Source organism: Orcinus orca, chromosome 19, assembly GCF_937001465.1.
Source record: "Orcinus orca chromosome 19, mOrcOrc1.1, whole genome shotgun sequence".
Taxonomy (NCBI): Eukaryota; Metazoa; Chordata; class Mammalia; order Artiodactyla; family Delphinidae; genus Orcinus; species Orcinus orca.
This window is the reverse complement of record NC_064577.1, coordinates 4,699,760-4,715,354: the sequence shown is the minus strand read 5'-3', so window position 1 is coordinate 4,715,354 and position 15,595 is coordinate 4,699,760. Positions and strand designations below refer to the sequence as shown.

The 15,595-nt window shown below is 38.5% G+C and overlaps 1 protein-coding gene across 2 annotated transcripts in view; it reads right to left on the bottom strand.

The window, feature by feature from the left end:
* NLK (nemo like kinase) overlaps window positions 1-15,595 on the bottom strand; it is a 146,394-nt gene that overhangs the window by 22,904 nt on the left and 107,895 nt on the right. For both annotated transcript variants that reach the window (XR_004481974.2, XM_004267148.4), the window contains exons 4-5: window positions 2,491-2,597; window positions 916-1,001 (exon numbers count right to left, since the gene is read on the bottom strand). Coding sequence is in view for 1 of the 2 variants with exons in the window: in XM_004267148.4 (XP_004267196.1) it covers window positions 916-1,001; window positions 2,491-2,597 (193 nt within the window). In the remaining variant the exon portion in view is untranslated. The remainder of the gene's footprint in view (window positions 1-915; window positions 1,002-2,490; window positions 2,598-15,595) is intronic.

Here is a 15,595-nt window from a genome sequence, read left to right as displayed (position 1 = left end):
TTCTTTTCTTTTTCAAATATATCAGTTGAAATGTTAAGAATATTTACTGTAGACTGAAGCACCATATAATACTTTAGCCACTCATAAAATAAGAGGAGCTTTAATTTGCTTACATAGAGATGACTCAGCTCTAGGAAGGCCCTTATCTCTAATTTCTATGATAGGGAAAACTATGGTGGGCCCCTCACTAGGAGTTCTGCTAATACACATCTCTATTAGGGGTAGGGTGTATGTACACATGTGGATTTTGCTATTTGTGAGCCACTCTAACAAAAGACAATGGGGTGGGGATGGTACTGGGGTAAGAATAAAAAACTGAAATTGACATCTTGAGATTTGCGGGCTGCTAACCATAATAAATCCTGTAATCAATACCCCTTCAGAGGGATAACTGAGAATTGGTTACTGTATACTGTGGAAATACATTGGACCCTTTCCTGGCTTAGTATTTTCACTTCTAAATGTTTCTATTTCCCTACTTTGCTGCCTCAGTCAAAAAGCATATAAAAATGTTAGCTGTGCAAAAACATATAGACAGTCTTCTTAAAAGCCACACTTGATTCTTACGTAAGTAGACGCTTACTGGTCTTCCAATCTTTCTTCTGATATACACTTCCTTTATAATAGAAAAATCTGAAAAGAAATCACCTTCTCTATTCTTATTTCTAGTCACACTGAAATTCCAATTCCAATGTTTCCAAAACATGTGCAAAATATCACCAAGAAACCATGAGCCAAGACTACAAATTAGTTACTATGTCCATGACTAGTGATATTGCTAGAGAACACTGGGTTCTTTAATTTTTGGTAAAGTGATGAAAATAAATTTAACCATTTCTTTCACAAAAACATGTTCTTAAACGTGCCTTGACGTTCCAATTTTTTCTTACATGTTTAAATAAACTGAAAAGCTACCTTTAGAACACAGTTGCTGTTCACAAGGAGATTCCCTGGCTTAATGTCTCGATGTAAAATGCCAGCTGAATGGAGATATTTCAAACCTGAAACAACAAACAGATTTAACTGCAGATACTTAATTCCTTTTACTCAACCAATGATTTGGGGAAAACCATAGAAACAAGAGTACAGGATTTTAAATTGTTCTCTAAATAACTGCATAATGAACACTATTAAAAGCTTGAGTTAGCCCTACCTCAAAAAACTGTAATTTATAAAATGTCATCAAAGGTTTGCACAGTCTAGAGATAATGTCTATAATTGGGAAGATTATTGAGGTTTAAGTATATAGACAAGCGTTCCAAGCACTGGAGTTAAGGCTGACCAGACCAATAACCTTGAATTGTTCACAAGTGTGGCTACTGGAGCTCTCTGCTACTGATACTCTCAACCTGTGATTGTGAGCTGCTCCCACAAAATAGTTCCCATCAACCAGCAGGGAGCCTTTCCCAGGACAGATCTTCACTGATGAGACAAAATTCAGAAACTTGCCCAGGTTTGTTGGTAGTATTCTCCACCACTAAGAATCAAGAGGGTAATTAATTACTTTAAAAATATTTTTGACATCTTGAAAGACTGTGGGCTTTAGCACTGCTAAAGATCACAGCTTCAAGGCTGAGTCTTCTGAATAAAATATAGCAAATCCCTTTTTTTTTTAACAAGTGTGAAAAAAGGTCCAATAGCCAATATCTCCCCTCTACCCCCACCCCACCCCCATCCCCAAATATCAACAAATCTACAGAAGGTGAACTTTCTAGCTTTAACACTGTATGTGCTTTAATTCTTTTGGCAGATGCTTGTCAATTTTTATAAAGAATGTCTTAATTCTTTGAATCCCGTGGGAGATAAAAAATACTTTACTAGGTAAGAAAACTGTTTCAGCTTTAAACAACTCTCCATTTGTAACGGCAAAATTCTGAAGGACACACCTGATGGCCAGAGGAAGCTCCAACAATGTCAGCCCAAATCGCTTTTCTGTCAAGTCAGTGCTCTTTAATGAGCCAGCCTAGAGAATTAGTTAGCTGGCTGTTTCTATCAGTCTCCTCCATGCTTGAAGAGTCATTTTGCTTTTCTAGAGTTGAACTCAGGCATGCCTGCCAACACTCAGGCCAGGCCCACCTACTGCTGGCTTGAAGAATGTATGTTATCCATAGGGAACACAGTTCCTTTTCAATTTAGTCATCTGATGCCAGCCACACACTCCTACTAAAGGCTGTTTAGTGGAAACTTTGTGACAAAGCATTCTTGTTTGACAAACCATCTTGCTTATTTACCTCCCTATATTAACCCCCTCGACTACCTAATGAATTAGATAGGCCCTTCTCTTCCATCACTGAAAATAAGAACCACTTGGCTACCCTTAAAAGCCTCTTATTTAACATCAAGTATAGAAATTATTAAATATACCTTGGTCAAAAGAAAGAAGTTGTTAGGGAAGAAGTAAGCCTTGGAAGGTCAGATTAGTTCAAATGAAAAGCAAAACATTTCATTTATACAGTGACACTACCTTTTTCTTCATAAAGAAAAACTTACCTCGCAAAATCTGATAAAGAAAAACTTTGACATGATCTGAGCTGAGTGGTTGAGGAGAGACGATAATTTTATGTAGGTCACTCTGCATCAATTCTGTGACAACATATCTTGAGGTTTCAAGTTAAGGAGAGTTCCGAGAATTCAGCCCCCAATCCCTGCAAAGTAGGTACCAGGTCTAAATAACTTCTGTTCTTAAGGCTGGAAAAAGCTTAGGGAAAGAAAGCTTCTAGACAGCATGAAAGAGGTGACAATTCCAGCCCTCACAAGATAAAACACTGCCAAAATTAAAGAATTTTAAAAAGTTAGCGGAAGTAAACAACCAAGTGACTTCACTATAATTAGCATTATAAAAGAGAAAAACAAGGGTAAATATTCTCAGTGACAGCTGGGCCAGGAAGAGTGTGAAGACCAGTCTGAGGGTCTATTCAGACATGTTACTGGAGTGTCCTTTGAACCCCAAGAGAGGGTTGTTGGTCTCACCCTAGGCCACCATGGCACCAATGGAAAAGATGACAACCTACCTATCAACTGTGGCTTAAGTTACTCTATAAATCATGGTACTCCTAAAAATACGCAAATGGTTAGTTCAAATCCAAATCTCTCTACAATCTTCACAACTGAATTCTTTTATTATTTAACTTTTTATACATTTATACTTCCCTTACTAAATTTTAAGCTTCCCATGCTTTGCACTCTGTTATACCCTCAGGGTTTTGCTCAATCAACACAAGGCAGATGATCAAAGGCTGGGGCGCAGGGAGCAATGGAGATGGGAATTCAGGACTCTTGTGAAGGCACCACCTTTTGCTTTATCTAGAAAAGGAAAGATGCATGTCTTACTCTGCCTGCAGTTAAGAACTCCTTAAAAGTCTGGGCAAGCTTTATGATTTAAATAATATAAGCTTCCTTAAGTCAAGGGGAGAGGGCCTTTGACTTTAGGAGGCTCCTACCAGGATTCAAATTCTTCTGACACATTGTAAAAGTCAGTTTCACATTCTGAGTCAAACAGCAAGGCTTCCACAGCCCTGTGCACCTCAAAGCAGGGAAAGGCAAGACAAAATGTCAGTTATTTTGTTTTCTTACATAGTTCCTCAGATCCTAAAATTCTTCTTCCAGAAAGGTATTATGGAGGCTGTAGTCTTAGGGTGCTTACCATTAGCTATAAATGAACTAAGAGGTCTTGGGGCTCTTGTTTCAGCATTTACATGCTTGTTTTAAGGGTAAATGCTGGGCTTATAAAAATAAAGACGAGAAGGAGTCTGCCTTCAAAACTTAAATTTTCAAAAAGTGATGTTAGGCTTTGTATCTTACCCTTATGAGCTTTAAAAAGTCTCTTGTAGTAAGTGATTATTATTTGGGGAGAAGGATTTAAAAACACTTCTAATTTAATGTTTTAGCAAAAACAGGTAGGAAAAGGGACAACTTGGGAGTAAGGGAGAATAACTGATAACGCTCCACACACCATAGTTGGAAACGCCCTCCTCCTTGAGACATTTTCTTCAACTGGCTAGCAGGACACCCAACGGTTGACTTTCCTTCTCCCTCTCTGGTTCTTTCTTCTCAGTCCTCCTTTGTTGGTGCTCTTTCCCAAGCACTTAATGTTGAAATGCCCCAGGGCTCGGTCCTCTTCTCTCTCTCTCTCTTTTTTGGTCATGCAGCATGGCTTTTTGGGCTCTTAGTTCCCCAACCAGGGACTGAACCTGGGCCCTTGGCAGTGAAAGCACAGAGTTCTAACTACTGGACCGCCAGGCAAGTCCCTGGTCCTCTTCTCTTTCGATACTCACTCTCTAGGGTAATGGGATCCAGTCCCATGACTTTAAATAACATCCATGCTGATGACTCCCAACTTTGTATCTCTAGTTAATCTTCTTTCCTTAAGTCCAGGCTTGTCTATCAAACTGTCTACTCATCATCTCCATGGGATGTCTAATTGACAGCTCGAACTACCATGTCCAAGATGTATTCTCTATCTTTCCCCCACCACACACTTTCTAGGTGTAGGCTTTCCCACAGCAAACCTATTTTTCCAGCAGGTTGGTCACACCACAAACCACAGACCTTGGAGTCAACCTTGATCCCTCTCTCACTCTGCCTCCAATCCTATTGGTTCTTTCAAAACTTAGCCACAGAATTAGACCACTTCTTATCATGTCCACTATTACCAGCCTGGCCCAAGACCCCTAGATTTCTAAAACAACTCTAAGCCAGAATACATTTTTCACTGTTATATTTTGTCTGTATATTGAGTCACTTTATCATATAGAAAATGCAATTTTAAGCTTTTTATCCTCTTAGGTTTAATTTTTATGTTAGGTTTTATTAACCAGGCTCTTTCCAAAGAAATTAGTGAGGAAATGAGATTTGGCACGTAGAATTTCCTTATAGGAGTTTTCAGTGACATGTTAGAATCTTTCTATAAGATGATATACATCAGTTAAATTACAATATTATTATCAAGGTTAGATTTAGTTATCTTCTTAATAGTTAAAAATTTTTTTTCTTATAACAATTTCCAAACACACAAAAAACTTGAAATAATTAAACAGTGATCACCATATATATGCCTACCACCTAGATTTACACTTAACGTTTTGTCATATTTGCTTCAGTGCACATTTACCATGGCCCTTTCCATTCATCAATTCATCTTATTTTTTAGATGCACTTCACATAATCATGCTTTAGAACAAAAGCCAGATTATGTCACTTTCCTGCAAAACCTTCCCATTTCGTATAGAGGAAACGTCAAAGTCCTTAAAATGTCCTTGCAGGGCCATAAATGATCTGGCTTTCTTTCTTCTCTAACCTCCTGTCACTTTCCTCTTTGCTGTTCTCTGAAAATGCTAAACACACACTAACCTTAGCCCTTTCCTTTTTCTCTGCCTGGACTGTGCTTCCCCAGACATCTACTTGGCTAACTCTTTCACCTCCTTTGTATCTTTGCTTCAATTTTATCTTTCGATTGAGGCCAACTTTGACTACTCTAATAATGTGTCCTGCATTCCTCGTCCAATTGCTACCCCCTCGCACAACCCTACTTTTTCTTTTTTCCTGTAGTACTTATCCTACATAATTTACTTATTACATCTATTGTTTGTCTCTCAATCCTTCTCCATGAGGGCAAGGGTTTTTTCTCTGTATTGTTCACAAGTCTATCCAAAAGTCTCAGAAGAAACAATGCCTACATATAGTAAGTCCCCTGTAAATATCTGTTGAATGAATGAATATATATTGAGCACCTACTAGGTATTAGCCACTCCATTAAGTATTTTAAATATATCATCTCATCTAATTTCCATGGCAATCCTACAAGATAGGCAGTGGTATCCCCAATTACAGATGAGAAAATTGAGGCTAACAGAAGGCAAGTAACCTGCCTAAGGTTACATAATAGTGAAATTGACTATGTTTAAATTGTTTCAGTGGCCCTACACAATTTAGGATTTTACCTTCTTTTGAGTTATATTTTTAAAAACTCTAATAGGGCTTCCCTGGTGGCGCAGTGGTTGAGAGTCCGCCTGCCGATGCAGGGGACACGTGTTCGTGCCCCGGTCTGGGAAGATCCCACATGCCGCGGAGTGGCTAGGCCCGTGAGCCATGGCCGCTGAGCCTGCACGTCCGGAGCCTGTGCTCCCCAACGGGAGAGGCCACAACAGTGAGAGGCCCGTGTACCGCAAAAAAAAAAAAAAAAAAAAAAAACTCTAATAAAATATACTAAATGTTCAGTGTTCTTTATAGAAGAATTTCAGCTAATAAATACAGAAGTAATGAAAGATTAGGGGAAAAAAATCACTGTTTTGCAACCTCTATGATACCGTGGATCTAAGGTACCAATTATCAATGGTTGCTAAAACCACTTGAAAGGAATGAGATTACCCACATCAACTCAATCCACCACTCAATCTTAGCAACACTTATTGTGGGACAAGATATTATGTCCCTGTGATATACACACCACTGCCTAGAAAATATTCATGTCTTAAAAAACAATATAATCAATCTTCTAGTTCTAATTATCAGTTTACTAGAAATATGGGAAATAAAAAGACATCATGAGGAAGCAATCAGCTAAACACACAACGTGGATCATTCTCCAGGAAAAATATCCCCAAAAAATCAATGAGAAAGAAAGAAAGAAAGAAAGAAAGAAAGAAAGGGAGGGAGGGAGAAAGAAAGAGAGAAAGGAAGGCAGGAAGGAAGGAAGGAAGAAAGAAAGAGAAAGAGAGAAAGAGAAAGAAAGAAAGAAAGAAAGGCAGGGGTTGTGAGGGGAAGGGAAGGGAGGAATGTTTGGGATAAAAAGTCTCAAGAAATATAATAACCAAATGCAATATATGTACTTTGTTTAGATCCTGATTCAAACAAACCTGATTAAAAAAATTAGATCTTTGAGGCAATCAGGGGATAGTAAGGAATTAGCTAATTTTATTAGGTTATGATGGTTATGTTTTTAAGGCCCTTACCAGGTAGAATTGCATATTTAAGTATTTTTAGGTAAAATAATGTGATAGTTGGGATCTACTTTAAAATAATACGGCTCTCCTTTCCCCCTCCTCTCAATAAAAAGGAAATGAGACTGGCAAAATGATTAGTAATTGCTGAAGCTGGGTATTGTGTATATGATAGATATTATACTATTGTCTCTCCTTTTGTGTATTTTAAAAAATTTTCCAAAATAGTTAAAAAACAAAAATTCATCACAGAACTAGGGAAATACAAAGAAGCCAAAGAGTATAAAAACTACACAGAATCCTACCTCTTTGAATTAACCTATAATATCTTCATGTAAATGTTGCGTATGCATACCTATATGTATTTTTAAAACTGGGATTATAGCATACACATGGCTTTGCTGCCTGTTTTCTTGCAGAATTTTTATTACCGTAGAGGGTTCTAATGTATGGATATATTTATAATTCATTTAACCAATCTGTCATTGTTGAAAATCCAAGTTATTTCTAATTTTTTAAACTATTTTAAATAACCATGAGATAAATATCCTACATATATAGCTTTATGTGAATCTGATTATTTCCTAGTGATATATTCCTTGTAGTGGAATTATCGTGACAAAGTAGATCATATTATATACATATATATATATATATACACACACACACACATACACACACACATATATATTTTTTAATTTAAAATGTCTTGTGAATATCTTTCCATGGTATACAACTCTTTTCTATCATTTAAAGTGCTTAAATAGGGACCTCCCTGGTGGCACAGTGGTTAAGAATCTGCCTGTCAATGCAGGGGACACAAGTTCGAGCCCCGGTCCGGGAAGATCCCACATGCCGTGGAGCAACTAAGCCCGTGTGCCACAACTACTGAGCCTGTGCTCTAGAGCCCGCGAGCCACAACTACTGAAGCCCGCGTGCCTAGAGCCCATGCTCCGCAACAAGAGAAGCCACCGCAATGAGAAGCCCGCGCACCGCAACGAAAAGTAGTCCCCGCTCGCTGCAACTAGAGAAAGCCTGTACGCAGCAATGAAGACCCAACGCAGCGCCCCCCCCCCCAAAAAAAAGTGCTTAAATAGTATTCCAATTTATGTAATATGGCATGACTTAAGCAATCTCCTACCAATTGGCCTTTAGGATATTACTGTTGTTGTTTTTTTTTTTTTTTTGCGGTACGCGGGCCTCTCACTGTTGTGGCCTCTCCCGTTGCGGAGCACAGGCTTCAGACACGCAGGCTCAGCGGCCATGGCCTACGGGCCCAGCCGCTCCGTGCCATGTGGGATCCTCCCGGACCGGGTCACGAACCCGTGTCCCCTGCATCAGCAAGCGGACTCTCAACCACGGCGCCACCATGGAAGCCCAGGTTATTACTGTTTTGACTCTAATGTAGCTTTGTGTGTGGGGCGGCGGCATAGAGCTTTAATTTTGTTTCACAAAGGATCCTCAATTACATATAGATCCTCTCTCTTGGGTTAATCCATTTCTCTAGAGAAGAGCCCTCCAAACTTCTGTCTTGGAGGGCACAGGCCAGGTTGCCAGTGTTCTGTATCAGTGGGGGATGGGGCCAAAGACATCACAGCTCCGTTCATGCTGTCTCCAGGAAATAAAGCATTATATGGTCTCCTGCGGAATTGGAGACGATCTGAACATTTGAACATCTTACTACTTCTTACACAGGCTTGCAACCAATTCTGTGTTTAGGCCTACCTGCAGCCCTACTTTCTGAGATACTTGATGCCTCCAAACCCTGAGCTGCTCTGATGTTCTGAGCAAGAACTAACTTGTTTCTGGGTTCTCATTACTGCCAGCAGAGGTTTCTGCCTCTTCTAGTTTGAGTTCCTAACCCTTTACTGACATTTTAGGGGGGCTTCAGGAAGAACTGGCAGTAAAGATATGTGTTCTATCAACTGTGTTTCAGATTGAAAACTGTTTACATGTTTATTGGCCATATATATGTGTGAGTACGAGAGAGGGAAAAAGACAGAGGGAGAGACAGACTTGTTTCTTTTCTTTACTCAATTTTCTACTGGGGTGATAATTTATTTGTAAAAGTGCCTTACATATTAAGGATATTAACCCTCTTGTATATACTAAAAAATTTTCCCACTAGGAAATCTTAATCATAGGATAGAGACAGGAAAAAACTTCTATTTGCACCATTAAGCCTTAATCAGAAGTCCTAATATTCCAGAGTTGGTTCCAGAAATCTCAAGGGACGAAAACAAAGGAACATTACACAGGAAAAAAACCAAGACAGAACAACAGAACAAAACCAGAAAAACTTCACAACTGCTATCCCTGTATTAAGTACTATCAACTTAATATCAACTTGCAGTTTTACTCAGGGAAAAAAAAATCCTAAAGAGAGTACTCATCTGTATGGGATGTCAGCCATGTCTTCTGAGTTTATTGACAATTTTTTCTTCCTGCCAGGATTGAAAAGTTCTTGCATGGAAGTGAAGAGCAGGTTATATTCTATTCTGCCTCACATATCTGTATAAAACAGGCAGCCAAGTTGCGATTCCAGAATCTTTACTGTTACTGGTGACAGTTGGTATGCATGCAAACAGCAGAGAGAAAACATCTTAATTTTCAAGTTATCAGGTTGAATTCTCAGGGCTGGCACTTGAAAAATCTTGCTTTGACTTATAAAAGGAACGAATTGATACAAAAGCCAAAAACAGAGAATAAGTATGAAATAATGTCATATGCTTTCTTCTAACAGTGACTATATTTTCAAAGAAAAGGGAAAATCAAAACACTGTCTGGCTGGAATGGGTACTGTTCTAATCAGATATTTTATAAATAATTACTAATTTCAGAAAAAACTCTTACGTTTCACTTAGCATTACGAAACATATATTTCCAGATCAGGGTGTTGTTCACATCCTAGACCTGTTGGATTTGAACTGACAATGTTGGACCATTTTGACCACCAAAAATAGTAATTTCACATTGTTCAACCTAACACAGAGCAAAGTATTACCAGATATCAAAAAAACCCTGAAAAACAAGGCATTCAAAATGAATGATTTCAAGTGGTAAGTCAATTCTTCTATACTAAGAGCCCATACATATGTGCACAGTTTCTTACAAAATATAAACCAGCAGGTATTCCCTCTGCTAAATGCAAATAACTAGATTACTATGTTACTGTCCTCAGGATCTGTGAATTTAAAAAACCTTTCATTCAATCTCCTGTTATAATATTTAAGAAAGAAGAGTTTTGAAGAGTGTTACTTTCATATCTCTGCTTCTTGAGAAGATGACATGCTGGGTTAAAAAAAAATGAAGGTAGGTTAATAAACTCTTTTTTTTTTTTTTAAAATAAACTCTTAATTTAACCAGAAAGTCCAGGGCAAAACCACATACAGCCCTGTCTACCTTGACCATTTTGTTTACCTTTGTGCAGAGATGCTTTCCCCTCCTCTAATATCTTTTAAACATAAAAGTCTGATAAATTTTAAATGGATGATTTTTACAAAGTGATTAAAACAGCCACTCTGCAGAGAGTGAGTTCTGTCAAACTTTAGTTTAGCAAAGTAAATTCTTCAGGGTTGAAATGAATATTTTTCACCTCACGAATAAAGCATTTTTTTCTTCACAGAAAACAAGCCAACGACCAGGCCAACCTTAAAAAATTTTATTTCTCTGGAAAATACAATTCCTGAATTTGGAGATTTAACAATATAGCTGCAGAAATTTAGAAGCAACACACACCACTTTATGATAAGGTTTCTGCTTTGCTCTAGCAGAAATCCTCTGAAGTCTCAATCCCTAGCATAATGTCTCCCAGATGTCTCAACTAGTTGCCATGCCAACTAAAGCAGCTTAAATTAAATGAGGGCCTGAAAAGGCACCTGCATCACTCCAGGTCTGTTGCACATTAAATAAAGCTCTCTTGACAGGGACTCAGAGGTGCCATTAACTTGAACAGCAGCTATCTGATTATTGTTTCTGAGTAATTTAATGAGGGTCTCCAAACAAGAAGAAAAACAGGGTGCTCTTTCCCTCTCCCGTCCTTCTAAATGGGACAGCCTCTCCGACAGCCGGTGCACCCACTGGGTCAATGACTTTGCTGTGGCCTTTTAAGTTAGCATTGGGTAAAGGTAAAACACAGGACCAAAGTTAGGACTTTCAGGAGAATATCAGCAGATTAACCATTTTCCCTTACTAAAACTCATCATTAAAAATATGGTTGTAAAAAACACACTGTGCATGGTATGCTAACCTCAGAGCGATCTGAACAGCGCTGCTATAAAATAAATTGCTGCTGATTGCAGCAATTAGTTAAGTAGCGCCATGAAATATGGATTTCAAAATGTACTGATTTGCTTCAGAAAAAACGAAAGATGCAAATTAACAATTACAAATGCAAGGGTGGGGGCGGTGGGGGGGTATGGCAGCTCTCGATGCCTCAGGTGCCCAAGAGACACAAACGTTTCTGTGTTGTTTTAAAGAGTTAATTGTGTATGGTTTTTTGTTTTGGTAATACTGACATTTCAGAAGCTTCTTTATATATAACAGGGTAGAAAATAGTCCCTTTGCTGCTTTCTCAATTATTAGTCAATGGGGAATATCACTTAAGAGAAACACAAACTTCAGCTAGAGAGGTCATATGATTTACCCAAGGTCACATTCAGTCCCGACTCCTAGTCTAGTGCTCTCTCTACCCCACCAAGCAGCTTCCCATAGAAGCTTGCCTACTATTCCCATTTCTTAACCAAATGTCACCACAACATGCAGATTACTTTGAAATAAAGAATAGCTGAATTACTTTTAATTATGCGCTATGAGGAGAAGAAAAGGAGAAAGGAAGCTAACTTTCTGTTGAAGCTACTTATGTGCCACTTTATATGTCATCTCATTTAATCCTCACTAACAATACCTAATTTGTAACTATTTCTATTAAGATATGAGCACACTGAGGCTGGGACAGGTTAAGCTGCTGACACAGAGCTCGGATTCAAACCCAGATTGTCATGGTTTCTAAGACTGACCCTTTCCATGAAATTCTGCCTCACTCTGTTTACTATCAAGAGAGAAAATGAAATCCATTAAGACTGACATTATTTGCATGTTGCAAAAACCAGGTTCCAAGCAAAAATCAGAAAATCAGTACTGCAATACATGATGTGGCTTTCAGAATCCCTCCCTTGCCATGTGTCTTCAAATGGGAAGTCACTCTCTTCGTTCTTCAACAAATATTCTCAACAGCAGCAGGTGCTAGACACCGTTCTAGACACTGGAAATTTGATGGTCTATAAGAATGTCACTGCTGTCACTGAGTTCATAGCCCACCAAGGGAGATGGACAATTAAACAAGCAATTACAACAGATTCACTCAAAGATCACAACAGTGTTATGGCTGTTAATCTCATAAAGCCCCTTAGGCACTGCTTTGGGATTGAATACGCCAGATTTGCCATCACACAGCCAACAGGAGTAAGAGAAACAAAGTAGCACAACCAAGAAATATTCTTCTAAAAAGATAAATCTCTAAATTATTAGAATTGCTAAATCCAATAACTACAGAGATTTAAACCTTTACTTAAACATGTGAGAAACCATCAAGATTTCTTCAGCTCCTACTGAACTTCTAATTAGATGCACATTCTAATTGGCAATTTGCCTATATCTATAAAAACACATACACACTTTCCTTAGGTTTCCTAAAATGGTTCACCTTAAGACCTTTTTAAAAACACATGAGAAATAACAAAAATAAAAGCAACTAACACTTATTGACCTTCCTCTATGTGCCAGGCATTTTCTAAGCACTTTATACGAATTACCTCTATGAGTTCTCACAGCACAAGTGGTAGGTTATTCTAGAGACTACTTGTTCTCTTTTTGAGTTTTAGTCTTTCCTTTTGGAAGGAACTGAATCCGAAGATGTCTGAAGTAACTGCCCAAATCCACACAAGTACTCTTTTTAATTTCTTCTAGGATCTGTAGTCTTAGTTCTGTTACCAGTAGGCCACAACCTCAAATAAGAAGCAATCCCACCGTTTGCTGAAGTATGATCTCAGTTTGGTGAAAAATATTTTTGAGCCTACTATGTGCCACTTTTAACATAGGTCACCTCATTTAATCCTCATAACAGCCTGGAACTACTCCCACGCAACAGATCTAGGCTGGGGGTGAAGGAATGTCAGGTGGACAGGCTAAATAATGATACTCCTTTGACCAGCAACTGAAAAATAATACAAGGGTTAAAAAAAAAAATCATAGAGGCAAGTGTTTCTACCTTATACTTTCTTTGCCTCTGTCTCTTTCTACCTCCTGAGTTCCTTCCTTCAAGTCTTATTCCTTTCACCCTTTTTTCTTTCTTTTTTTTAAAAAATTTATTTTTGGCCACTCCGTGTGGCATGTGGGATCTTAATTCCCCGACCAGGGGTCAAACCCACACCCCCTGCATTGGAAGGGTGGAGTCTTAACCCCTGGACTGCCAGGGAAGTCCCCTTCCACCCTTCTTAGTCAAATTACAAAGCTAAAATTGACAATTCAATAAACATTTTCCTGTACCTATGAATCACGTATGCTTACTTGCATAGCTTCATATTCCCTATTTTTTCTTAACGGATAAGGAGAATTTTAAAAATTCACGTGCGCGCATGTCTGTGTACACATAAAGAAGTCCCAGCTAACTTTTTGTGTGTGGTGGGGTAGAGGGTTGGGCTAGTAGTCCTTGAGAAGAAAATGGGAAAAAAAGAAAAAAAAACTGAACTAGAAAAATCTCTGAACTAGAGATTGCTGGAAATATAGGACAGGCTTTGGTTGGAGATCTAAATTGAAAATATAAGTTTATATATTATATTATATTAGATATGGTAAGAAATAAACAAGTCTCTACTAAATGAAATCTGCCACAGATGGGACGTTAATTTTTTTTTTTTTTTTTTTGCGGTACGCGGGCCTCTCACTGTTGTGGCCTCTCCCGTTGCGGAGCACAGGCTCCAGACGCGCAGGCTCAGCGGCCATGGCTCACGGGTCCAGCCGCTCAGCGGCATGTGGGATCTTCCCGGACCGGGGCACAGACCTGCGTCCCCTGCACTGGCAGGCGGATTCTCAACCACTGCGCCACCAGGGAAGCCCGGGGTGTTAATTTTGCTTTTGGTTACAATCTTCTTTTTCTTGCACAAAGTTTTAATTTTTTATTAAATATTTTTCCCATTCTTTCCTTCTTTTATTAAAAAAAAATCTGGATTTTGAAATTATGGAAGGATGTCATTTATAACCATTAATGAGTTATAAATTCAACCTTACTGATATGATGTTCTTTAGAATAATGCACATCAGTGTCAAGAGCTGAGTTGTTAGTGCATAGAGCCCAAATATAATATGCATGACACCCTGCTAGACTCCCACAAAGGTTGCTGAGGAGTAAAATGTGTTCATGGAGAACAGAGGTTGAAGCAGGAAAAAGCAAAAATAAGAAATCTTCTGAGGATCAATCAAAGAAATGAGGTAGGAATGTATTAGAGATACCAGAAAGGCAGAGAAAAGGGAGGAGTGTTTGGGATTAAAAACAGTTTTGTACAATTTTCTTTGATGCAAGAAAGGATTATGGGCAAGATGACTAGGGAACTAATGTAGATGGATAGAGCCTGGCAGTCAACTACCCTCAATGGTAAGCCTCCCCTGACCTCTTGCTGCAATTAAAACAAATCTGTACTACAATCAATATTTGTTTAACCCACCTTTATGATGCTGCATCTATTTTAGGAAGTAATTTAAGAATGCATCATAATCAGCCTCATGCCAGAAAGCCTGGCTACTCCAACTGTCAAGTAATTCTGCAGAAAAAGCTACATAATCACCACAGAAACAAATGCTGACATCAAATTCTGACCTTCAATTATGAGTAAGATGATTGAGTCCTTTTCTGTTTTTAGGAGTCATGATTACTCAGGCAGGCAGTCACAGAGGCTGCAGGACGGGTGCCAACAGCAGCTTTGTTTAACCACCATCATTCGCATCAATAAATACTGACTAGGTACCAAGTGGGTGTAGAGAGCATGCTAACTCAATGACAAAACAGAGAAAAAAGATGGATGAAGGCAAGGCAACATTCAAGAGATTAGAAGAAGCCTGAGATTGATGTGTAAAAATCAGGTAGAGAAAACAAGAAGGAAGCGGGAAGATTTTAATGTACACAGCCACAGAAGCTTGATCAAAAAAAATAGCTGGTATTTATTGAGAGTTTTCTATGTGTCAGACTTCCAGCTTAAACTTAATTTGCCTCATCTACCCCTAATTACTCTAAGTAAGTCCTATTAAGATTCCCATTACACAAGTAAGTGAAGAGGTTTAGAGAGGTGAAGGAACTAGCCAGAGGTCATAGCTGGTACACAGAGGAGTTGCTGCTAAATCCCAGCTTTTGTTCTTGACCTGTGCTCTGTCTTTCAAAAGATGAAACCTCAAAAAAGGTGAACAAAATAATTCTACTTAAGAAGAGAGCATATTTTTAAAATGAGTTAAACGGGTTTAGGCAGTGTGGTGTAGGCTTTGGAATCAAAGACCAGGTTAGAATCTCGACTCGGTCACTTACTAGCTTGGTAACATTAGGCAAGTTAAATAACTTCTCTGAGTTTGTTTTTACTTTTATAAAAGAGGCACAATGAAAATAAAAACAA